We start from the raw sequence: 27,446 nt of genomic DNA on the forward strand, positions 1-27,446 counted from the left end.
TCACAGCAATATGAACAAATTTTAATACAGAGCCACGTAAATCATCACAAAGCTTGGTTAAGCAAAGTAGATTTAAGTAACATTATTAAAAAGATGAAAAGGTGGTGAGCTTGAAGTTGACTTAGATTAAAAAGACTGCTACAAATCAAGTGGTTAAGAACTTGCACAGAATATAAAAAAAACTTCATTTAACTGAAATATTCATTGAATGCCTTTTACATTTATTACCCCATTATTGCAAGCAAAGTAAAGAAAGAAAAACACGACTTCATGCTGGTGTACAACTGAATAAAAATCAGACTTAACACCATCTTATAAAGACTCCGCGATACACAAATTCAAAGATCCTTCAGTAACGTCCTGTAAGAACTAAAATAAAATAAAAAATTGGTCATGTAAATCAGCTGCTTGAAGACAGTAATAGTAAAACCCACAACACAGCACAGACTAACACTAACTCAGTGTTGTTGTACATGAAACATTTGAAGACTGAATCATACAATCCTATCAGTTTGCAACTAACCTTTCTACATCTGAAATTTCTTTCTTTAACCCAAGATGGTGCAATTGGGGTGCTCTACCCTCCAAATCCAACTAGGGGAATTGAGTGTGAACATGTCATGCTGATTAAATAAAAATCACTCATTGCATCAAACTATATACTCCTACAACATACATCTTCCTCGCCCTAAAGCTGAATAAAAATCTGAAGCAAAATGCAGAAATGTTTGCCTGCAGCAATGGCTTGCTGTCTTGTACATACCTACAGTGCTTTTCATAAAATAATGTAACTTTTTAATATTCATTAATTTTAAAGAGGTTGAACAAATAAGCCTATGGCTGCAGGAGGAAGAAAGATGAGTAGGGCTTTGATCAAGGGACTGTTCTGCAAAACCTTTAAGTAAAACATGACAGCACGTAGAGTGGTACAAGGAAGTGAAAATGGCAGGGAAATTTTCTAACTAAACTGAATAATTCAGATGAGCCAAATTAGCACAATTCCAACAGACTCAAATGATGATTGATACTGTTCACCTCAGGTAAACAGTCAAACATTTAAGCATGCTACTTCAGTCTGCCATAGTAAACAGTAAGGATTAAATGAATTAAATTTAATTTCAATTTCATACTGAAACAATAAGACCGATAAATTGAATTTGTTGGTCGGCCCTCAAGTTGGTTCGAGATAGCAAGTGATCCTGGTGCAATCTGCCCTTGAGTTGAAAATTCAGAATGTGATACAAAGCCACTTTTTGCTCTATATACAACGCATGCCTACAGTAGCAAAACTGCTGACAAATTTAACTTCTGCTCTAACAAAATAGTTAACAGCCTGGAAGTGAGAAATAATGGCCCAGACAGTTTGGTCCCCTAAATTCAGAACAAAATCGTTTTAAGCAGACACTCCACAGTTCAGTCATGCTGTGAGTTTGGAAGCCTGTGGTACAGTTACAGCTGATTAATGTTTATGTAACACTAGGAAATATGACATCACATTTCTCCTAATGAGTGCTGTCTTTCAAGATTTCACTTCACAGATAAATCTCTGTACTTAGAAATGTAGTCAACAGCTTTCTCAGCACTGTGACACTGTAAGGATGTTATTAAACACCCTTGAACATTGTGAGGTTGCTTGCACAGCCGCTTGTGGGGAACAGGAGTCAAGCTGTCAATGCAGTTTATCCTGATGGCAACATTAACACAAAATGTCGCTTTATTGAAAACTTTACATTAATTATAAACTTAGGAATATAGTCAAGCAAAGGAATCTTCAAAATACTCCAAGCATTGTTCCCATTTTGTGATACTCTCATTTAAAATAGGAATGTAAAAAGGTTTTAAGACAACAAAAACATCAAGGCAAAATGTGATTGCTTTTACTTATTTAAAGATCTTTTACATAATTCCACCTTCATGTTCTATGTCAGTTTGGGGTTGCAATGCATAAATACGTAAACTAGTAAATTTAAGGTACCTAATGGCACAACCTGGCTTTACACAACTGGGCTGACGATACAATCAACACGAACCCTGGAATCAAAACCCTGGAACAGATTGCCACTAATATTTAAAACCTATCTTTACAAAATAGTTCCATTTTCAGAAACTGGACTTTGCTCTCCTGTTTATTTGAAGTTGGCCCAGCCAGCTGGGCTTTCAAATGCCAGAAGTTTGCAAAACTTTGTGCCTTCTTCAGTAACAGCCTTCTTTCCATTTTTCTTCCGTCACAGTGCTGTGCGCCTTCGGTAGTTGCAGAGTTCTGATAATAAAAATATTAATTTAGTAATTTAACATTTAGAAAGAAGTTGTAGTCTGCAAATCATTTTGTTTGCTTAGATAAGTGTTCAGCACAAGTGTAAAGATAACCTTAACCATCCCCACATACCCTCAAGTAAATGAAAGCCAAAAACTGCTGGAAATCTTAAACAAACTAGAAACACTCTGTTTGTCAGGTGAAGATTATAATATTAGAGCCACGGAAGAGAAAGATTTGCTAAATTGAAGACAAGGTCGGGAAAAGAATGGATTTGTCCCAATCCACCCCTCAGCTCGACAACTTAAAGCTATTCTTTTTCTTTCCTTGTTTTGACAATTGATGCTCAATCCAAAACATTAGGTGTATAGAATTATAAGAGACATTGATAAAATAGACAGCTAGCACCTTTTACCCCAGGATGACAATCACCAATGAGAGGGCATAACTTTATACTTTCTTCCAAACACGTTAGTGGGGATGTCAGCAAAGCTGATTATTGACTTCAGGAGAAGGAAACCGAGGTCCATGAGCCAGTCCTCATTGAGGATCAGAGGTGGAAAGAGTCAGTGTTCTCTAATGGATCAATTTGAGGGTCCTTGATGCTGCTTTCACAATAGGAATACCTCTAACTACCACATCCCATCTCAGTCTCACATCCAGCATACTTTATTGGGGGGGGGGGGGCAATGTTCTCACCATTCTGTTCAATATAACAAAGATGAACTCAATCTTAATTTATTTTGTCATGGCTTTTGCACTTTTCTTGTAACTGTAACACTATTCTGAATCATTATTGCTTTTCCCTATGCACTACCTTAATGTACTTTATGGCTTGAAATGATCTGTGTGGTAGGCACGAGAAACAAGGTTTTTTCACTGCATCTCAGTACATATGACATTAATAAACTAGTTACTCAACATGCTAGCACTCATCTGTCAGTGCAAGTTCCGTAAAACTACACATTTTCAAATCTTTCCTCCAATGTGATGATTTCAATCTCCTTCACAATTCATGTTCACCCTTACTTTCTATCCTCTCATAATCCCTCCATCCATAAAAAATGTCCAAACCACATTTAAGGACTCTTTCACTCCTGTTCCTAGATCCAGTATCTCATCTAGTCACACTACATCCATCTTAACCATAACCAATCCTTTACCACTATTTAATTTCACCCAAGACCCGTGAAGTCTGCCAATAAAATGATACAAAGAATAAGCACGCACTGTCAAGTTATCCCCTTAATTCAAAAATCAATGATACATTAGACTTGCCTCCTAGCAGGCTGCAAGAGTTTGCTCTTGGAGACAGTGGTTGTGGCAGTGCAAGTAACTCGTGATCTGGTTGGGATGCTCCTTGGTACAGGTGCTGAGCTGGAGGATCTTCCAGTGGAGGCAATACCGGTTGAAGTGCCTGAACAAGTGGGAGACTGGATTCGACGAACAGTACTGGCAGAGCCTGGGTATCCTGTTGGTTTCACTGAATGCCTTGTCGTTAAGGGAGAGTTACTATTAGCAATTGCTTTCACTGGCTGTCTGTTAGAGAACGAAGTCTGATTGCCATTACCAGTAAACCTGAGCTTTCCAGTAGGTGGACCTAGATGAAGCAATAGTAGAAATGAATAAGGCACTAGTTATTCTCTCTCCCTACCATCCCCAAGGTACAGTTTCTATGTAAACAAATTCTGACCACAAGTTATATTTGAAAAACTAGTAATTTTTCAATAAAATGAACAGTATTACCTTAAGTTTACTAAGCCCCAAACACAGCCAAATCCATTTTATACTACAAATAAAATTCCATTGAAAATCTATTTAGTCTACCAATAAGTAGCTTGCAGTGCTGCAGCACAATTTAAAACCTCTCAATTTGAGCAGTTTCCTTTTTGAATAACCTTGGTCAAAACCAGAAAACAGTGTCTTCTTCCACTCACCTTTCTTTTTGAAAATATACAATCCATGACCTCACTAGACCACTGCAAGCTAATGTCTACCTTTGAAAAAACACATCTCTAAATAGAAAAATGATAAATCCACTTATACATTTGTCATTCTTCTGTTCAACTAGAGTGAGGCTTAGAAGGAATGATAGTGCCGAACGGCGACTCCTTTGCTTACATCTTCAGAAACAGCTCTATTTCTACCTTTAATATCTTCATTTTTCCCTTTCATGTTATCTTGAAGACCCTGACCTGGAGTTACACACAAGCTTCGGTTCTTTGCGGGAATGGGACCTGTTCTCAGGCCGCTATTCGACATGCCAAAGGTTTGGCCTGAGAGTTTCAATTATGTTCAGAAGCCTAAAGTCTCGGGACTCTGGAGATGAGTAGATCAAGGGTCAGTGTCACGTCAGGAGACTCGTGTCGCCAGGGAGGCCGGAAAATCTTTCACTGTGGGCCTGAAGACCTGAGGTCTTTGCGATTTTCGGACACAGAGCTCAGAAAAAGCGACAATATGGACTTTTAACATCATGAACCAGCGGGTTGTCGTTATGTCTCCCGCTCGCTGTGAAAATGGGGGACACCCCCCTCTCCCTTGCCAGGGAGAGAGAGAACCTGCGGTTTGTCGAATTTCAGATGAAATGCGATGCCTTTGGGGTAACTTTGGTCTGTGTCTTTGCTATCACTTAGCTCACGCCTGGGCTCGGTAGTGGGTGCGCTTTTTTTTGCCGGTGGTGGGGGGTGGGGGGGGGGAAGGAGGGAGATTGTTGCTCGCTGCCACTTACACGTGGGAGGGGGGAGCTGGTGGGGGGGTGACTTTGGGGTTCTCACGTTTAACTGTTGCTCATTCTTTGGGGCACTTCTGTTTTCATGGATGTTTGCGAAGAAAAAGCATTTCAGGATGTATATTGTATACATTTCTGACATTAAATTTGACCTTTGAAAGTAGTATCAGCACTTTTTCCACCTTTCATTACAACGTGGAGCTCAGGCTTAGATTTTTCCAATTTGCCACAGAAATCCATGTTACTGTCTGAGCTGGTTCAGGTGGCGAAGTCTCTTAGCACTTCATTGCTCTCAGTTACACAAATGGTTGAAGGCTCAGAATTTGATCAAGTCTACATTTGCATATTATAGCTGCATGCTCTATGATCTTTTTCATGATTTCCACATTAGTTACTTGTGACTGAGCTTGGCAAAACATCCACCTCAAAGTTCTTTCAAACTAATTTCCATTAGTGTCAACCAGCTATATAAAATCTGAGGGCACTGTGGTCTTCCCTCTCCCCAGGAGTTATGGAATCTAAAACTAAGTACATAATTACAAGGTTGGAGTTACAAGGTTCAATAAAAACATGAGGTAACTTTCTTTTCCCTCCCCCAAAAGAAACAGCAGGTGGTAGATAAGAAACCAACTGCCAGAGGAAGTGGTTGAGGTAGGTACAATGGATACATGTGGACAGTTAGATACGTAAGGTCCAATGCCACATACCTGCCGGAGACTGTTGCAACCTTGAGATTCGACTGTTGGGCATTTGCAAATTAGATTCAAAGCTTCGACTGCTTCTACCAGAATCAGAGCATCGAATTCCAGTTTTGGCCAGATTAGGCATACTACGACGCATTTCCTCTGTCAGGGAAAGTAACAAGACAAGAGTTTAAACCAAACAGAGCTACATACAATTCCACTCTCACATTCCTGTGGTCAACTCAAATGCTCTTCGAGTAGCTAAGGATAAACAATATATTATACCTTATTGGAATGCAAATATTGATATTGCATATACAAAGCAAAAACAAAAATGCAAAAGCATTTGGGCAGAATAGCACTCTCCAACCTCGACAGAAATTACATTGACAAAGTATCCATGCTCATTTTGTACTCTTAAATAAAAGCTCTTGGAGCCCCTCATTCCATTTACCCAATGATTAAAATTGATATCGTACCTTGATTTTTTGTATAATTCATCAGTTCAGATACACGACCCTGCAAACAGCGTCGCGACGGCCGAACTCTTCCTGGGATTGCTGCTCCTCTAACTGGAGATTGTGATCGAGGTGAATTTCGTGGCGAAGGTGAGTATCTGTGCATGCTGCGCTGAGATAAAGAGTAATCATACTCATCTTCATCATCTAGACTGTAAGTGTCAAACTCCTGATCACTATAGGTACCTCTTCTCAAGGAATTTAGAGAGGCACTGGAACTACGGCGAGAAGCTGATGCTGAACTGGAGGCGTAGTCCTGACGAAGACCTAAAAACAAACAAAAAATCAATGCACAAGATCTCCAATGCCAGCCTATTCCTCCCCCTCTCGATTACCTTCAGTTTCAAACCTCAATGAACTTCAAACACAAAAGACTACAATTGCTGGAATGTAGCGCAAAAATGAAACTGCTGGGTCAGACAGCATGCATAGAGGCAAAACGTTTATCAGCAATTTGAGTAGAAAACCAGTATCTGGCCACACCAAAGTTCTATCAATATCTATTACCAATATCTGTTATTAATTCACTGCTGCAACTGGGTTGCACCACAATAGCATATATATTAAATGTCACCATGTAATATAATTCTACTTACTTTCTTCTTGCAAACGAGCCATGATCTGGACATCTGTCAAATCTTGCAATTTGTAACCCATGGAAATAGAGTCATCAGAAGTGCTTAGTTCACTATCAATGGATGACTGGGAACTTAGTGCCGAGTGAATGGATGGATAACCTTTAGGACCAAAAAAGATAAATGAAGGACAGAGAAAGAAGATTTCCAAAGACAGCATTACAGGAAAGGATACAAAGGTAGCCAACTACCATTGACTGCATATGAAAGAACAACAAATACTTGGACCGTACTAGAACAGTCAGCTATTGAACTCTCAACATCACTTCATCAGCCAGACATGCAAAAAAACACAAAGCAACTATATCAAAGTTGAAATACTGTTTTGTTTAAGCCTACAATAGTCCCTCAATGATCTAATAAATCACTGCTTGAGAGAGTTCAAACCTCATGCCAGAAATCAGTGCTCCAAGCTCTAGGTTGACACCCACTGCAGTATTCCTCGTTGCTGCACTGATCAGTTTCTGACCTTTGAATGTTAAGCTACCCTGCCAAGTGAGCACAGGGACTCTACAACAACTCTTTTGAAGAGCAGCAGGGGTGTTATTTATTTCAAATTAAAAAAAAAAATCTGCTCACTGCCATTTGAAAACATTACTGAATTCAAATTGATTTGTGTTGCTACGTTACAGCAACTACACTTTACTTCATTAGCTGTAAACTATTTTGGGATAACCAAGTTACCATTTTCCTTTCCTTTATTTCATTCACTGGTTTGGCATTTCTATACTTGTTTAATAATGACTGCTTCTCCATCCCCCAGCCTTAAACCTATATTAGCCTTTTTAAACAATATACCACTAAGTAACCCAACAGAGCTCAGAGGCTTTCATACAATAGGAAAGAAAGTGACTTTCATAATGCCTTCTACAACCATAGCCCGATACAAAAAAATGCATAAAACCCGAAGTAGTACCTTTTGAAGTGGAATTGATGTAGGAATGTAGGAAATTTGGCAGCCAAGTCACACATGCCCACAAATAACAATGAGATAATGACCAAATAATTTATCAAGGAAACTTTTTTTTTGGGTGGGGGGGCTACAGAGCAAAGCACCATGAATAACTCTCCTGCTTAAGTAGCATCAACCCACCCAGGAGTGTACAGCATCTATCTAACTTCTTAATGGAATGTAGAAGGCCAAACTTACAGGTTTATAAAGTTACATGGAACATAGAAAGGTAGTATTTTCCCCCAGGGCAGGCAGGTCTGGAACAAGAATGCACAGGTTTAAGGTGCGGGGGAAAAGTCTAAAAGTACATGCTTCCCGCATCCCCACACAAAAGGTATCAAAAACCAGCTGCCAGTGGAAACAGTTGTAATATTTACAGCATTCAGACAGGTACTTAGATATGAAATGCAGAGAGATACAGGCCTAATGCTGGTAAATCAGATTAGCATAGATAGGCATTACCATCAACTTGGATGAGGGGTCAGATGTGCCAATTCCTGGGCTGTATGACTTAGATTCTTTATGGAAGAAAGGCCAAGACAGCGTAGCACACCCTCTGCACTATGCTCGGACATCAGCAAAAAATCTACCAAATTAGTCGACATGTCTATAGAGAACACACCAGCTTTTGAGTCTGTGGAATAGTGTATCAAAAAGCTGCTGCTAGAGTTAATAGATAGGATTTATTCCTTCAGACAGAGGAAAAAACTGGAAGTCAAAGATTTTAAATCCTTGGTAAAATATCTAAAGAAAGATAAGAAGTGGCTTTTACTCAATTGTCAGCATCAGAAAGACCACGCAACAGGTGAAGAAAGGTTATTCTATAATAATTGCATAAAGGAGAGAGAGTAAACTGCTTTCAAAGAACAAACATCAAGTGCTTTAAAATGTCTATACAAGCCCTTACAATTCATCCCATTTCATCCTTAACGTACAAACCTTTGAACAAGGCCTTAATTAAAATAGCCAATCTGCAATGTGTAATTTTTCTGTTGCTTTATGGTAATCAGACAATTGGGTTCTTGGTTGCACAAACTACATTCAGTTCTTTGTTCTAGATATTGACAGGACTCAACTGATTCCAGGACAGAACAATAATGTAGCACACTGCGATAGTTTCCTACCACGAGTCACCCATCAAAAACAGAAAGCTAAAAGCCTTCTCTCTCTCCTTTTTCTCCCTCTGTCCCTCTCACTATACCCCTTGCCCATCCTCTGGGCTTTTCCCCCCCCTCCCCCTTTTCTTTCTCCCTAGGCTTCCTGTCCCATGATCCTCTCATATCCCTTTTGCCAATCACCTGTCCAGCTCTTGGCTCCATCTCTCCCCCTCCTGTCTTCTCCTATCATTTTGGATCTCTCCCTCCCCCTCCCACTTTCAAATCTCTAGCTCTTCTTTCAGTTAGTCCTGACGAAGGGTCTTGGCCCGAAACGTCGACTGTACCTCTTCCTAGAGATGCTGCCTGGCCTGCTGCATTCACCAGCAACTTTGATGTGTGAAGCTAAAAGCCTCGACTTCCAGCATCTGTACTACATGGATTCAGTATTTTAAAATGATCGTGGGACCACAATCCAATAAGAATTAGGACTTCAAGAAAGGAAGGTGAGTAATTATTACCAAAAAAAGACTCAGGACCCAAGTACTACATCAGGAAGTTGATTTAACATGCAAATTAAATTAACCCTGTGCTTCACAGAACATCCTTTAACAAATTGATATATTTTAGAATGTTTGACAGATCAGGAGCGAGCAACAAATGCATCACAAGTATAGGTACAGGTACAGCACAAGAACAGGCCCTTCTGCTCACAATGCTGTGCTGAACCAATTAAATTAGTAATCAAATGGCCAATTAAACTAATCTCTTTTGCCTCCACTAAGTCCATATCCTTCCATTTTCCTAACATTCATGTGCCCATCTAAATGTCTGTGATTCTGATTCTAATGCATCTGTCTCTACCACCACCCCAGGCAGCACATTCCAGGTACCCATCACTCTGTAAAAAAAAAACATGCCCCTCACATCTCATTTAAACGTATCCCGTCTCACCTTAAATGCATGCCCCCAGTATCAGATAATTCAACCCAGGGAAAAAGATAATGTCTGCCTTTATCTCTCAATCTTATAAACCTCCATCTGATCACTCCTCCGCCTCCACCACTCCACAGAAAACCACCCAAGTCTGCCCGAACTCGCATTATAGCACGTCAGTCGAATCCAGGCAGCACCCCTGTAAACCTCTTCCGCACCAGCTCCAAAGCCTCGATATTCTTCCTAAGTGGGGTAACCAGAATTGTATGCAATACTCCAGATGCAGCCAAACTAAATTTTTATAAAGCTGCAACATAACCTCCTGATGTTTGAACTCAATAACTAAACTAATAAAGGCAAGCATGCCATATGTCTTCTTAACCACCTTATCAACCAGTGCAGCCATTTTGTATACCTAGATTATTTGAATTTGCTGGAATCTCTCCAGGACAGAGGTTAAAGAAACTTTTAAGTTCATGTTATTAAGTGGTAATGAACTTGCATGGACTGATAAGTTAGCAGACAAAACAACAGGAATAAACAAATCATTTTTCAGGTTGATGACTACACTTACTAGTGATAAAGGGGTTTGTGCTGGAGCAGTAGCTGCTTACAATCTCAGTGACTGGGCTGAGGTGGGGGGTGGGGAGACAAGTATAATATATACAAATTCACAGGTGGCACAAAGCTAGGTGGCAATGCAGGTTACTGAGGAATGCAGAGGAGTTCAGGGAAAACATAGACAGACTGGGTGACTGGATCAGACATAACAGTTGGAATACAATGTGGAAAATTGAGAGTTTGAACATTCCAGTAGAAAAAAGGTTTTAAAAAGTGATAAACTTCTGAGAGACTTGGATGACCATGCAGATGAATCAAAGCTAATATACATATTAGAAAAGAGCATGCTGGCCTTTAAAGATTTATGCACAGAATAAAAACATCTTACTGCAATTATATGGGACCCTGGTGAGACCCTACCGACAATACTACGTGTAAGTCTAGTCTCCCTAATCAGAAAGTGGCTGCAGGAGAGAAAGAGGTACAAGGTAGTAGGTGATAGGTGAAACTGGGAGAGGGGTAGGGGGTGAAGTAAAGAGCTGGGAAGTCGATTGGTTGAAGAGATAAAGGGCTGGAGGAGGAATCTGATGGGATAGAAGACCATGGATAAGGTGAGAGGGGGAAATGGGAATGGTGAAGTGGGGGGGTAGTTTGAGGGCAATTACCAAAGAACGAAAAATCGATGATCATGCCATCAGGTTGGAGGCTACCCAGATGTGCTTGAAGGGATTGCATTGGAGATGGCAGAAGTTACTGAGAATTATATGCTGGACACACAGGATGATGGGGTGGCAGGCGAGGACAAGACGAACCCTGTCCCTGATGGGGTGGTGGGTGGATGTGTGTGAAATGGAAGAGATGCAGGTGAGGGCAGCATTGATGGTGGAGGAGGGAAAGCCCATTTCTTTGAAGGAAATCTCATTAGTTCAGGAATGAAAAGCCTTATCCTGAGTGTAGATGTGGCAGGAACAAAGGAGTTGTGAGAAGGGGATAGCATTTTTACTCTGACTTCTAATCTCTTTTTTCCAGTCCTGAAGTATCTTGGCCTGAAACATGAACTGTTTACTCTTTTCCATAGATGCTTCTGGGCCTGCTGAGTTCCTCCAGCATTTTGTGTGTGTTACTGTAAGAACTCAGCCAGTCCAGCAGTATCTGTACAAAGAAAAACTACATCTGATGAAAACTCTATGATCCTAAACGTCAACTGGCTTCTCTTTCCATAGATGCTGCTTGACTAATTAAGTTGTTGCAAAATTTCTGTTTCTTCCCCACAGAACTGACCATTCATGACAGAAGAAATTTCTTCAAAGAGGAAAACAGAAGACCAGTCATTGAATATATTCAAGACTGATAAGATTTTTGGATAGAGAGTATCAAGGGAAATGAGGGCAGTTCAGGGGAACGTGACACAGGTAAAAAATTTAGCCTTTATTTTGTTGACTGGTGCAGAAGGCACAAGGGGTAAGTGGCTAATCCTATATTCTTAAATACTAAAATTCCAATTAAACCCACAACACTGATAACTTGTACATATAATTTGGCCTTAAGTTTCCAGCTCAAGATTCAAATATTCTATTTTGAAAGAAGTGTTTAACTGTACCATACCAGCAAGTTTTTTTTGATAAAAGCCATGCAAACTAACCAAAAAGCAAATTTCCATGCAATTAATCTCAAATCTTACACTGACAAAACCTGGAAGAAGGTCCAACACAACATGCATCATTCTGCATAAAGGGAAGAGCAACATTAATAATTGCAAATGGTCCATAAAAAACTATATTTCATGAACGGACAGGTATACTGTACCTGAACTGCCATAGGTTAGTACTGTTTTAGTAGATGCTTTGAGGAAACCAGTAGAGTTTAAGAGATTGCTACACGAAGTGACATCTGTATTGGAGCTATAAGCAGAGGATGAGGGAAACGAAGTGCAATAGATGTTTCTCCATCTGTTGGCTAGAGTGGAAAAGCACAAATGCATGCACAGTTAGATACAAATGCAAAATGCATGAAGTAATATTGGCACGATACTTTAAAAAAAAAACTTGCTTAGGTTTGGATCCACATTTAGACGACAGTGGAGATACTCACATTGGCTTCTAAAAGGAAATGAACCAGTTTGGGTTTTTTTTTTGCCCCAAATTTTACACCAATGAGAATCTCGTGTTGTTCCTTATAATTTTGAAGCATTTAGCAAAAATGGCTATAGTCAGAAACTGTGAAATACAAGTAGATTAATCTCACCCATATCACAGGTCTGTTTAAGCACCATCAAATCTACACCACACCATACTTACTGCAAGTTAAAACCTTCCCCAAATTGAATATAACAAAATTAAAGCATTCGTCAATACTTACCACAAACACTATTAGAGTAATAGTAATTCCCTACCAGCTTAATAACATTACTGCTCTTGCAAGATTATCTTGTGTCAAGAATAACCCATGAAGAACCCGTTCACCAAGGGCTCTACATGTTGAGTTAGCATCAATGACAAGATTGACAACATGCAGGCAGCGATGTTCCACCTTAATACCATTTCATTATTGCAAGCTATGGATTAGATTGCTTTTGTGGTGGTTACAACCTGCAGTGCATACAAGGCATATCATATTTGAAGCTGGCACAATGAAAAACCCAGCATTCAAGAAATCTGGAAGAATAGGCATAGAGTAAATCAGTAATTAAAAAGTTGAGCTAGTTAGTTAGGAATGACAAGAAAATACATTAGCACCCTTTAACACCAGGGTTAATGGTCAACTAATAGCACTGCAACAAGTTACAGATGCCAACTGAAGTGTTCTGGATTGTTTAGGATATAGGATTAACAACTGGATAGCTAAGTAATCACTTTATTACCCTAGATCAAAAAAAAAATCAGACCTGGCATAAGGTTTTGAATGGTTCTCTAATGCTTGCCCATCAATCACGTTCTTTCTAATATTATCTTTCAACCCATGTTTTCAAGCAATCTCCGGCACAACTCCTTACTTTTGCTCTGCGCACTAGTGCTGAACTTCGACTTCTTCACCCATTTCTGCAATTCAGTAATTAAGTCCTGTATTCAGTTAGGTATGAGAGAAGTGTGAATCCACACTTCTTTGAATACAGTTTGGCTTTCGACGGTTTTATTAGGATTATTTTTGGGAGTCAAGCATATTATCAGGCCAATACTTCAGTGCAGTGCCAAAGGAGTTCAATTTTGTAATGGTGCCATTATTCAGTGCTCCTTCAAATTTTAATCACAGAGGGCACCTGAAGTGCTCTTTGGAGGGCAAAATTGTCCTGAATTACTTACCACCAACAATACAGAGGTTATAGACATTCATCATATTTTCACAAAACCAGACATTTACGACCAAGATAAAATTCTCCCTTATTGGAGTAAATCCAGTCAAAATTACAAATTTGTAACAGTTGCTTATGGAGCTTATCCAGCCTGCACACATAACCTACCTTGATCAAGTCGGCACATAAGACTGCGGCAAGCAGCTTCAGTTTCTGGGCTAGGATGATCGAGCACCTGTCTGCACCATTTCAGAGGATTTTGCACCTTATGATCTCGGTCTGTTGTTGCTGTCTTCTTTGGTGAAACATATAACCTTCATAAAAACAAAGTGAAAGCTCTTTCTCTCAGTCCATCAACTTTGGAAGAAAGTTTACTTTTGCAGCAGCTAGTATTAAACAAGGAAAAGAATGGGATTTAATTCTGATGCCCAATACCCTTGTATCTCCATCAACATGAAGAATGCAGGCACTCTAGTAAATGATGTTGGACCGTGTAGGCAACACACACAAAATGCTGCAGGAACCGGAGTTCCGCACCTGCCATGACACTGAGCTCTTCTTCAGCTGCTGTCATCTCCAAGCCTATTTCTTCGGCAAGGACTCCCCACACCGCACCGATGGCCCTTCTCCCATCTTCAAGCCTCCTGCTCTTCCTGGACACCCCGCCCTGGTCTTCTGCCTGCTCCGAACCTTTTCATTACCAACTGCCTATGGGACATTAACAACCTACACTTTAACACTCCTCTCTCCTATTCCAGCCTCACTCCTTCTGAATGCTCTGCCCTCCATCCCCTCCGCACTAATCCTAATCTCACCATCAAACCCGCAGATAAGGGAGGTGCTGTAGTAGCCTGGTGTACTGACCTCTACCTTGCCGAGGCCAACTCTCAGACACCACCTCTTACTTACCCCTCAGAAAGGACCACACTAAGGAACACCAGGCCATTGTCTCCCACACCATCACCAACCTTACTGACTCTGGAGATCTCCTATCCACTGCCACCAACCTCATAGTTCTCGCACCCAGTGCCCCCCCCACACGTTTCTACCTCCTACCCAAGATACACAAACCCACCTGTCAAGGTAGATGCATTGTTTCAGCTTGTTCCTGCCCCACTGAACTCGTATTGGCATACCTCGACTCTGTTTTATCCCCCTAGTTCTGTCCCTTTCTACCTACATCCCTGACACCTCACACGCTCTTGATCTTTTCTAGGATTTCAAGTTCCCTGGCCCCCATCACCATATTTTTACTATCCAGTCCCCACACACCTCTACCCCCCACCAGAAAGGCTTCAAAGCTCTCCATTTTTTCTGGACACCAGCTCCCCTCTGCCCAGCAGAACTTGCTCTCGCTCTCAATTTCCCCATAGGCTCCTCCCACCTCCTTCAAACAAAAGGGGTAGCCATGGGCACTCGCATGGGTCCCAGCTATACCTGGCTTGTCAGCTACATGGAAAAATCTATGTTTCAAGTCTATACTGGTGACCATCACGCACTTTTCGTACGCTACATCAATGAATGCATTGGTGCTGCTTCCTGCGCCCATACTGAACTCATCAACTTCATTCACTCTGCCTCCAACTTCCACCCTGACTTCAAATTCACCTGGTCCATTTCCAACACCTTCCTTCCCTTTCTCTATCTCTGGAGACAGCTTACCCACCAATGTCTATTATAAACCAACGGACTCTCACAGCTACCTGGACTGTACATCACTCCACCCCACTACTTGTAAAAATGCCACTCCCTTTTCCCAATTCCTCCGTCTCCACTGCATCTGCTCTCAGGATGAGGTTTTTCATTCTAGAATGAAGGAGATGTCCTCCGTTTTCAAAGAAAGGGGCTTCCCTTCCTAAACCCTCAGCACTGCCCTCAACCACATCTCTTCCATTTCTTGCATGTCTGCTCTTTCACCATCCTCCCGCCATGCTACCAGGGTTCCCCTTGTCCTCACCTACCACCCCATCAGCTTTCATGTCCAGCACATAGTTCTCCAAAAACTTCTGCCACCTCCAACTAGATCCCACCACCAAACACATCTTTCCCTCTCCCCAACTTTCTGCTTTCCTATGCGGCTCCCTTGTCCATTCCTGCCTCCCCATTGATCTCCCTCCTGGCATTTATGCTTGCAAGCAGAACAAGTCCTATACCTGCCCCTACAGCTCCTCCCTCACTGCCATTCAGGACCCTAAACTGTCCTACCAGGTGAGGCAACACTTCACCTGCGAGTCTGTTGGAGTCATTTCGGTGCTCCCAGTGTGCGCTCCTGTACATTGGTGAGACCCAACATAGATTGGGAGACCGCTTCACCAAGCATCTACGCTCCGTCTGCCAGAACAACTGGGATCTCCCAGTGGCCACACATTTTAATTCCACTTCCCATTCCCATATGTCCATCCATTGCCTCCTCCGCTGTCGTGAGGAGGCCACACTCAGGAACAACATCTTGTATTCCATTTGGGTAACCTCCAACCTGATGGCATGAACATCAATTTTCTCAAACTTCCAGTAATGCCCCCCAACTTTCTCCATTTCCCATCCTCTTTTCCCTCTCTCGCCTCATCTCCTCGCCCACCTTCTAGTGTTCCTCCTCTCTTTCCTTTCTTCCATGGCCTTCTGTCTCTTTTACCAATTTACTTCACAGCGCTATACTTTATTCCCTTCCCTTCAGGTTTCACCTATCACCTTGTGTTTCTCTCTCCCTCATCCCACCTTTTGAATCTACTCCTCCTCAGCTTTTTCCTTCAGTCTTGCCAAAGAGTTTCAGCCCAGAACACTGACTGTACTTTTTTTCCCCCACCAGATGATTCAGCATTGTGTGTTGCTCAGATTTCCAGCACCTGTAGATTTTCTCTTGTTTGAGGGTAATAGCACAAGTATGTACTGGTTATTTACATTCCAACACCACCATCCCTATAAAAACTATCAAAAATGTTGCTTAATTTTCTTTCCTGCAGTAGATTTTAGAAACTACATGTATATTTTTTTGTATTTTAAAAAACTGCTCAAAGTAGCAAAATGCCATCAGGAATATTTCAAGATAATACTACAAGTTTAAGTTTAGAATAGATGACAGCTGATACAGATCAGAACTAACATAGGTATCAAAAATTCAAGGTAGATTTAAAGTTGAATACAAAAATGGATTTTGATTTTAAAATGTGTGGCGTTTAAATACCGTGATTACAAGCATTATTAGCAGTATTGTACAATACAATGCAAGCTCGATGTAATAGAGTCATAGAAACCTTCAGCACATCCGGAACTACTTTAACTGTGGTCCCATCAGCCTGCAGCTGAACCAAAGGCCTCCATACCCCTCCCATCCATGTCCCGATCCAAACTCCTCTTAAATGTTGAAATTGCATCCACCACTTGCATTGGCAGCTGGTTCCACTCTCACCAGCTTCCAAATAAAATTTCCCCTCACGTTCCCCTTAAACTTTTCACCCTTAACCCATGACCTCTGGTTGTAGTCCCACCCAATCTATACCCCTTATAATTTTGTATACCTCTATCAAATGTCCTCTCAATCTTGAACATTCCAGGAAACAGAGTCCCAATGTCTTTTAACTCAAGTACTCAAGACCCGGCAACATCCTTGTGTATTTTCTCAGTACTTTTTCAGCCTTATTTACAGGTGAACAAAACTGCACACAATATTCCAAATTAGGCCTCACCAATGTCTTGTACATCTTCAACACAATGTTTCAACTCCTGTACTGAATACTTTGACCTAGGAAAGCTTCCTTTATGACCCTATCTACATGTGAAGCCACTTTCAATAAACTATGAACCTAAATTCCCTGATCTCTTTGTTATACCGCACTTCTGTGCCCAAACCGTTCACTGTCTAAAGGCTGACTTATACTTGTGCATCAGATGTACACCACAGGTACAGCATAGCCACGTACCCTACGCTGTACTCTACGCCAACCCTACACCGTAGCCTAACGTGCATCTCTCCCAAAATGTAACTACGCGTCGTGACGACGCAGACCGAACAACTGTGATTGGTCCGCTTGGTAGCATTGCATTTCCTCCTACGCTGCAATAGCTTCCCATTGGGCGAATGAAGGGCAGGGAAGGAACTCTGGCTGCAATGCTTTCCGTAAAGCTTTACAGAGCTCCGAAATTATGGAGGACCCTGTGCTTGACGCCAGTTTGTAGCTAGCTGCTACAGCCTGTTGACTTCCACCTGAAGCTAAAACTCAAATGGTGATTGCTAGTCTCTGAGTATACTGTGCGTACACTGATGCGAAATAAATGGTTGGAGACGATGAACCAAATCGTCAAATCTACCTGCTGACATCTGAAAATATTTGAAATGCATTTCCTCGTCCATATCTCTCAGTGGCAGGACAAGCACAGAAAATTCACCCTCCTTCAGTTTCAGTCGCCATTATTTGAAGTTTCAATTTCATCGCGTTGCGTTTCAACACGAAGAAACTCATGACACAGAAACCCCACCACCAACTAGTGTTTTGGCGGTGAATTGCAGAGAGACGCTGACACACCAATGCACAAGTATAAATGCTCACAACAGCACAACCCACTTGCGTAAGCTACAGCACAAGCTAGTACGCTCAAGTATAAATCAGCCTTAAGACTTACCCTGGTTGGTGCTACCAAAGTGCAAAACCTCATACTTGACTGCATGTACTTCCATCTGCCACTTTTCAGCCCATATTTCCAGCTGGTCAGATCCCCTGCAAGCCATGATAGTCTTCCTCACTGTCCACTACACCCACAATCTTGGGGTCATCCTCAAATTTGCTGATCCTGTTAACCACATCATCATCCAGGTTATTGATATAGATGACAAACAACAATGCACCCAGCACCAGTGCCTGTAGCAAATCCACTAGCCACAGGCCTCCAGTCAGAGACGCAACCATCTACTACCACTCTCTGGCTTCTTTGACAAAGCCAATGTCTAATCCAATTAACTACCTCATCTTGAATGCCAAGTAACTGAACCTTCTTGACCAACTTCTCATGAAGGACATTGTCAAATGCCTTGCTAAAGTCCATGTGGAGAGCATCCACTGCCTTACCTTCCAGAGGACCAATTTTGTTCTTTACAATCTTTCTGCTCTTAACATATCTGTACAATCCCTTAGGATTCTCCTTTACTTTCTTTGCTAGGACAACCTCATGCCTCCTTTTAGCCTTCTGTTTATCTCTTAAGTCCTCTCCTGCATTTCTTACACTCCATAAGTACATTTGTTCCTACCTGCCTATACCTGCAATGCACCTCCTTTCCACCTCCCACTTATTCAGGGCTTCAGTATCTCTTGAAAACCAAGATTCCCTGAACCTGTTATCTTTACCTTTTATTCTGATAGGCTCATATAAGCTTCATACTCTCAAAATTTCACCTTTGAAGGCCTCCCACTTACAATTTTGTCAGAAAATAGCCTGTCCCAAACCACACTTACCAGATCCTTTCTGACTCCATCAAAATTGGCCTCTCAGATTTAGGTCTGGTCTGCAGATTGAGATTCTATCTCTTTGTATATTTACTTTGACCCTAATGGCATTGTGATCACTGGATCCTCTACACAAACTTCTATCACCTGCCCTGTCTCATTCCCTAATAGCAGATCAAGTATCACACACTCTCAGTGGGTCTTCCACATACTGATTAAGGAAACTTTCTTGAACACATCTGTCAAATTCTATCCCATCTAGTCCTTTTACATAATGGGAATCCCAGTCAATATATGGAAAGTTAAAAGAACCTACTATAATAACCTTAAGTTTCTTGCAACAGTCTGCAAACTGTCTACAAATTATTTCCTACAAATCCCTTGGACTGTTGGGTGGCCTGCAACATAGCCCCATTAACTTGGTCATACATTTCTTGTTACTGAGTTCCAACCATGATGCCTCACTAGATGAGTTCTCCAGTCTGTCCTCACTGAGCATCGCCATGACACTTTCTCAGACTCCTTTAATCCCTCCTGCTCTGTTGCATCTAAAACAATGGAACCCCATAACACTGAGCTGCCAGTCCTGTGACCAAGCCTCATTAATGGTTACAATTACAATATTTCCAGGTGTTGATCCATGCCCTGAGCTCATAAGACCATACGAGATCGGAGCAGAATTAGGCCATTTGGCCCATCAATTCTGCACCACCATTTCATCACGGCTGATCCATTTTCTCTCTCAGACCCAATTTCCTGCCTTCTCCCCATATCCCTTCATGCCCTGACTAATCAAGAACCTATCAACCTCTGCCTTAAAAATACACAATCACTTGACCTCCATAGCCGCCTATGGCAACAAAATCCACAGATTCACCACTCTCTGGCTAAAGAAATTCCTCGTCATCTGTCTAAAAGGGCACCCCTCTATTCTGAGGCTATGTCCACCGGTCTACATCCAGTCTATCAAGGCCTTTCAATATTCAATAGGTTTCAATGAGTTCACCCCTCATTCTTCTGAATTCCAGTGAGTAGAGGCCCAGAGCCATCAAACACTCTTCACATGACAAGCCTTTCAATCCCAGAGGGTTCGTGTACCTCCATTGAACCCTCTCCAATGTCAGCATTCCTTTCTTGGATAAGGGGCCCAAAACTGCTCATCCGCCTTTCCTACGATACTTCTTGCATTGAAATATACACAGTTTAGGACATTAGTTACACATGTTCAACCTTTGATTCCTGACCTTGTCTGAGGTCTTAACAACATCTCCACAGCTTTATCATCTATTCTGACACCCTGGTTCCCATACCCTAACCCTAAACACCCCCCACCCCCATACAGCACCAGTAAATCTTCCCTCTAGGATATTAGTCCCCTTCCAGTTCTGGTGCAGACTATCACTTCTATACAGGTCCCACCTTTCCTGGAAAAGAGCCTAGAAAGCTAAAAATCTGCTACCCTCCCACCTGCACCAACTCCTTAGTCATGTGTTAAACTGTATAATCTTCCCACTTCTGGTCTCATTAGCATGTGGCATGGGTAACAATCCTGAGATCACAACCTTGGAGGTCCTGCCCTTTAAATTAGCACCCAACTCCCTGAACTCCCCATGCAGAACTTCATCACCCATCCTACCCATGTCATTCGTACCTACATGGATCATGACCTCTGTCTGTTCACCCTCCCACTTCAGAATGTCGAGGACTCAACCTAGAGTTATCCCGGACTCTGGCACTCGGAAAACAACATACCATGTGGAAATCAAGTTCTCCCCTACAGAACCTCCTTTCTAGTCCCTATCACCACAGCTCGCCTTTTCGTCTCCCTTCCCTTCTGAGTCACAGATTCAGTACCAGAGACCCAACCACTGTGACTTTCCTGTTTCTTCTGCTAGGCCGTTCCCATACCACCTCCTCCCCCCCCCCCTCACAGTATCCAAAGTGGTATACCTGTTGTTGAGGGGGATGACCACAGGGGTACTCTGCACTGGCTGTTTAACTCATTTCCCCTTCCTGTCACCCAGTTTCCTGTGTCCTGCATCCTGGGTGTAATTACCTCTCAATGTTTCATCCATTACCCCTTCAGCCTCCTGAATGATCCAGATTTCATCCAGCTCCAGTCGTCAAGGGCACCGGAGGTCTCCCCATCTTCCCAGATTCCGCAAGAGAAGCATTCCAATATCCTGCCCGGCATCTCTACTGTTCTAACTCAGCAAATATAAAAGGAGGAAGAACAATAAACTATGAGGGGAGGGGGAAAAAATTATCTACAGCTTTTTTGCTTTCTTTGACCGAAGCCTCGATGCTTAAAAATCTCCACTCTAATTCTTACCACTCCAACTATGGCTGCCCCACTTGCCCCTGCCTTACTTTAATTTGTTCTTGCCAATCAATCCCAAATGCCAATTGGCTGCTGCTCAGTACACCAAACCACCGGGAGTCACTGCCTTTTCAATTCCCTCAGCGAACCTGAGTGAGCTACGTCTTCTCAGGCCACTGCTCAAAGCGTCAAACAGCTGTGAGTTGCCTTTTCTAACTGACTTTAGAGCTCAAACCAATCTCCCAACTTTATTTTCTTCTGCCAAAGCACAACGGCAAACTAAATGAAAATATATTTCTTTTCATCAGATTAGTAATGCATTCAGGCCCATTGCTTTCCTTTACATAAGAATTTGCTTGACACAGCTTTTTCTAGCTTCAGTTGGAGGCATGATAGAAAGTGAAGTGAACTGAACTATTATATTCAATACAAAATTTAGGTCAGTTAACGAACAATCATTGATGGTATTTATTTTGAATCAAATACAAACATAATTAGCAGCAAGCCCTTGAATCAGCTATAAAATTAAGTTGCAGTAGGTCTTGCTGTGACCCAAACTACCCATTTCCCCCCCTACCCCAGTAACCTATCAAACCCCAATGAATGAAAAATATTCATAACTTCTACTTCCACCACCTAGTCAGGGAATGGAATTCCAAAGACTTTCTGAAAACTAAACTTCACTCATCTTTTAAAAAGTAGTTCCAGATTCTTCCACAAATGGAAAGATCCTCCCTACAGCCACCTGTGAAGACCCTTCGGGATCTTAATCAAGTCCCTCTCACTCTTCTAAACTCTACAAACCTCGTCTCATGAGAGGAAGTTAGTCACATAACCCACCATTCTAGATAATAATCCTGTAAACCTTTACCAAACTTCTTTCAATGCATTCACATCCTTTCTTAAATAGGAACATTAATATTCTGCACAGTACTTCAATTGTACTCTCAACAATGCCCTGTAATAGAAGCTTAATTTCCTTGGCATTGTTTTCAATTCCCCTTGCAATTTATACAACTTTCCCAATTACCATTCTATCAGAGACTAACAATGAAATTTGGAGAGTTCTACATTCTTTTGTTGATGCTTCAGAACCTCTTAAATCATCAATATGAGCTGTCAACAATACTCCGTGCCATGGTTGATTGGATCAGAGTATTCAATGGATGGGTGGGGTGGGAATGCAAGCCCAGAACGTTTTATCAGGTGTATTAATCCAAAGAAAAGTAGAATCACCATTACAATGTTTGAAGATTTATGAGGTCATTGATGTCAAGACACTTTAAATGGAAACAGCAGGAGCAGACAGACAGATTGACATATTGGGACTTTTAACAGGTGAACAAAAATGGGATGTTGATTTACGAGGTACACAAGGTCACTGATTGCCGCAGTTATTTACAAAACACTGAAGGCAGCATAGTGCAGCCATGCACTGGTGAATTTTTATCTGATTTGTTGTATTAATATGTAACAACCACCTGAGCACATAAAATGTGTGTAGTCTATCGTGTTAGTTTTCTCTCGTACATCATTCTTTCCACCAGTTACTTAAATTTTTTTATAAAATAGCTCCTGGTTGGAAGACCACAATCTGTGCAGCTTGGTGATAATATCTCCTGCTCGCTGATGATCAACACTGGTGCACCTCAGGGGTGTGCGCTTCACCCTCTGGACCCATGACTGTGTGGCTAGACATAGGTCAAATAAATAAATTTGCTGATGAAACGACCATTGTTAGTAGAATCTCAGATGGAGATGAGAGGGCGTACGGGAACGAGATAAGCCAACTAGCGGACTGGTGTTGCATCAACAACCTGGCACTCAACATCAGTAAGACAAAAGAGCTGATTGTGGACTTCAGGAAGGGTAAGACGAAGGAACACATACCAATCCTCAGAGAGATCAGAAGTGGAGAGAGTGAGTAGTTTCAAGTTCTTGGGTGTCAAGATCTCTGAGCACCTAACCTGGTCCTTACATATCGATGCAGCTATAAAGGCAGTACAGCGACTACACTTCATTAGGAGTTTGAAGAGATTTGGTATGTCAACAAAAACACTCAAAAACTTCTATAGATGTACCGTGGAGAACATTCTGACAGGCTGCATCACTGTCTTGGGGGGGGGGGGTGCTACTGCACAGGACCGAAAGAAGCTGCAGAGGGTCGTAAATTTAGTCAGCTCCATCTTGGGTACTAGCCTCAAAGTGCCCAGGACATCTTCAAGGAGGGGAGTCTCAGAAAGGCAGCATCCATTATTATGGACCCCAGCACCCAGGGCATGCCCTTTCTCACTGTTGCCATCAAGTAGGAGGTCGAGAAGCCTGAAGGCATACACTCAGCAATTCAGGAACAGCTTCTTCCCCCTGCCATCTGATTCCTATATGGACATTGAACCCATGAACACTACTTCACTTTAATATATATTATTTCCATTTTTGACAATCTTAATCTATTCAATATACATATATTGTAATTGATTTATTATTTTTCCTCTTCTTCTATATTATGTATTGCATTGAACTGCTGTTGCTACGTTAACAAATTGCACGACACATGCCGGTGATAACAAACCTGATTCTGCTTGTGCATCAGGCTGAGCATTGCTGATTTTTATCCTGCTCACAGACACAAAAGATAACATGCCCCAGGTATTCCGATAACAGCATGCCTAAACTTGGAAGCTCAACCAGCAAAGGAAGACTGATTGCAAAATACGGAATATGATTAACAGTATTATAGCACCAGGTAAAGAATCTTTCAAGTCAAGTCACTTTTTTATTGTCATTTCGACCATAACTGCTGGTACAGTACACAGTAAAAACGAGACAATGTTTTTCAGGACCATGGTGCTACATGAACGATACAAAAACTACACTGAACTACGCAAGACAACACAAAAACTACACTAGACTACAGACCTACGCAGGACTGCATAAAATGCACAGAACAGTGCAGGCATTACAATAAATAACAAACAAGACAATAGGCACAGTAGAGGGCAGTAAGTTGGTGTCAATCCAGGCTCTGGGTATTGAGGAGTCTGATGACTTTGGGGAAGAAACTGTTACATAGTCTGGTCGCGAGAGTCTGAATACTTCAGTGCCTTTTGCAGATGGCAGGAGGGAGAAGAGTTTGTATGAGGGGTGCGTGGGGTCCTTCATAACGCTGTTTGCTTTATGGATGCAGCATGTGGTGTAAATGTCTCTAATGGCGAGAAGAGAGACCCCGATGATCTTCTCAGCTGACCTCACTATCCGCTGCAGGGTCTTGCGATCCGAGATGGTGCAATTTCCCAACCAGGCAGTGATGCAGCTGCTCAGGATGCTCTCAATACAACCTCTGCAGAACGTGGTGAGGATGGGGGGTGGGAGATAGACTTTTCTCAGACTTCACAGAAAGTAGAGACGCTGCTGGGCTTTCTTTGCTATGGAGCTGGTGCTGAGGGACCAGGTGAGATTCTCTGCCAGGTGAACACCAAGAAATTTGGTGCTCTTAATGATCTCTACAGAGGAGTCGTCGATGTTCAGTGGCGAGTGGTCATTCCGTGTCTTCCTGAAGTCAACAACCACCTCTTGATTTATTCACATTCAGAATCAGGTTGTTGGCTCTGCACCAGTCCATTAACCGCTGCACCTCCTCTCTGTGTGCTGACTCATCGTTCTTGCTGATGAGACCCAATACCCTTCACATTCTCTACAATACAGCCAGCAAATCAATAACTTCTGAGCAGTCACCATTTTGCAATTCAAATAATAATTTGCACACATAAAGATCTAATAAACAGCCAACAGATGAAGTGACCAGAATTGGAATACATAATCTGCCAGATGAATGCCAAATATCAAATACCATTTTAAAAGTAACAACCCTGGAAAAATACACACAGCCATAATCAAACAGCAATTTATAATCATATAAAGAGCCCAAGTCATTCACAAGAGCATTAACAAACAAAATTGAAAACTCAGTGTCAATAGATATTCAAGACAAATGGTGGACAACTAAATTCAAGATTGACAACACAACTAACCCAAGATTTGGGACAGAAAATATTACACAAATTAGGGGAGGGAATGGTTCAAATTTCAAATATCAAGGAATTGCTTTAACAAAAGGCTAAGTCAGTCATCAAGCTCTGGGACGATGGATGAAGGTGAGGATGTGGGCAGTTTTGGATGACTAAGTTTATTGAGGAGGAAAAAAAGTGAGGGAGCTCAGCTACAAGAATGATAAAATACAGAAGTCCAGAAGTTGAGCTGGATGTCAAAAATACAATTGGAGAATTGAAGTAGAATTTTGATGTACACTGCTGAAAAAAAGTGGGGGAAGGGGTTCTTTTAATAATGGTGGGAGGCATCAAAAATTCTTTGGAGATTGAGTTAGACATGCATTTGGGAGGCTACAACATGCACTAGAATACCGGAGGGAAAAATAAAGCCAAGGCATTAACTTGTTTTTTTTGGGAGCGGGGGGTATGTTGAAGATTCAAAGGAAAAGGGGCATACCCGAACAAAAGAACTGTTAATATTGTCCATGAAAATGAGAACTAATCAGATAACACAAACATTCTGGCACAATAAGCTAGTTGTAACCTTAAATAGATGGAAGAAAATAAACCCTTACGGCATTATTTTGAAAAGAGACTACCCAATGAATCAAAAAAAACTTCTACCACTTTGCAGATCCATTGATTTTTAATTACGGTAACCTGATTTTCATCATTGCCTTTAACTTTACAGCTTACAACTTAACATTAAAGTATCACCCTTTTCAAGGCCCATTCCTCTATTAGTTTCGACATCCGTATTTACTCAAAACAAGGGAATTCTAAATTGCGGAAGGATAAACATGCAGGGTATTTCGAGAATCAACTACCCCAAACTACTCTCCATATCTGACCAATACAATCCGGATACCGGAGAAATGCTCCATAACTAACGTGGTAGTTCATAGCAGCAACTTTCCTGAACCGGACAACAGGGATGAAATAACACAATTTAAAATGATGGCAGAGAACAGAGCGAGTTGCAGACTAACTGGTTAACCTCTACGGCCGTGCACCAGAAGCTCTCACCAGCTATCCTCCTCCACGGCAGACGGATCCGGGTCGAGGTCGAGGACATCCTCCTCCAGGAACACGGACTGCTGCTGCTCGTCGGCGCCATCCTGAGAGCGCAGCCAGCAGCCGGTCACCGTGCCGTCTCCGGCGAACAAGGCCTCGTACTCGTTCAGCAAAGGATCGCCCGGGCTCAGCGGCACATCAAGCCCGTCGCCGACGCAGCCAGTGGGCGCCGCTGCCCGGCCGGGCGGAGGAAGCTGCCCGATGTCGATCCCCGCCTTGGCTCCGCGGCCGCTCCGGATCCGCAGCTGCTCGTTTTGCAGCTCCAGCTTCCTCACCAGATCCTGCAGCTTCTTCACCTCCTTGTCCGCATCGGGCAGCGCGCTCACCATGGCGCCAGAGCTCCCCGGGAGGACGGGCAAGCCGGCATCGCCTACCCTGTCGGGCTCAACCGCGTTGGATCCCACCATTGGTCGCATCCGCCACCTGCAGTCACTGGCTTCGCCTCACCATTGTAGATAAAGACTACCTCTGACCCCCAGCGGCCCGCTGACATGCGCACAGCCCGAACGCGCCGTCTGCGCCTGCGCACAACCCGCCGCCTGGCTCTGGCGCCACTGTTTTCAAAAATGAATGAGAAGTCGACAACGGCCAATCCGGCTGCAGATGTGATGCAGACCACTTTGCAAAAATTCCAGCACCTTACACCCATCCCACCCCGCAAAAACTCATTTCAGAGAGGTAGCTCCATCAACTTCCGGGGGAGGTGGGATGTCTGCAATAGAGTAGCTCATTAGCAGCTAGCCAGCTAGTTTTAATAACGTTAGCTATGCTAATGAACGAATGACGCCTGTTAAACTCAACTCAACACGTCTTTTAGAGTCTTAACCAACCAAGGGCAATAGAAAAGTCACCATTGCAAACAGTGCAGCGAGAACACTATCATTATTTTTTACCCCTACTAGGCAGGGGTACACTTTA

The 27,446-nt window shown here is 42.2% G+C and overlaps 1 protein-coding gene across 2 annotated transcripts; it reads right to left on the reverse strand.

Annotated features, from left to right (window-relative positions):
• Positions 1-7: 7 nt before the first annotated feature.
• Positions 8-27,100, reverse strand: zgc:66447 (SLAIN motif-containing protein-like). 2 transcript variants are annotated; one of them, XM_063060699.1, is made up of 8 exons: positions 26,481-27,098; positions 13,819-13,964; positions 12,168-12,317; positions 6,780-6,920; positions 6,145-6,450; positions 5,690-5,827; positions 3,533-3,854; positions 8-2,260 (listed from the first exon to the last, which is right to left on the reverse strand). In XM_063060699.1, exons 1-8 carry the CDS (start codon positions 26,942-26,944, stop codon positions 2,194-2,196), a joined length of 1,734 nt encoding a protein of 577 aa, XP_062916769.1. In that variant the 5' UTR covers positions 26,945-27,098; the 3' UTR covers positions 8-2,193. The 2 variants fall into 2 exon arrangements, with proteins under 2 accessions (XP_062916769.1, XP_062916770.1); XM_063060700.1 differs by lacking the exon at positions 12,168-12,317 and having other exon boundaries at positions 26,481-27,100.
• Between the last annotated feature and the right edge of the window lie 346 nt (positions 27,101-27,446).

This window comes from Mobula hypostoma, chromosome 10 (genome assembly GCF_963921235.1).
Source record: "Mobula hypostoma chromosome 10, sMobHyp1.1, whole genome shotgun sequence".
Taxonomy (NCBI): Eukaryota; Metazoa; Chordata; class Chondrichthyes; order Myliobatiformes; family Myliobatidae; genus Mobula; species Mobula hypostoma.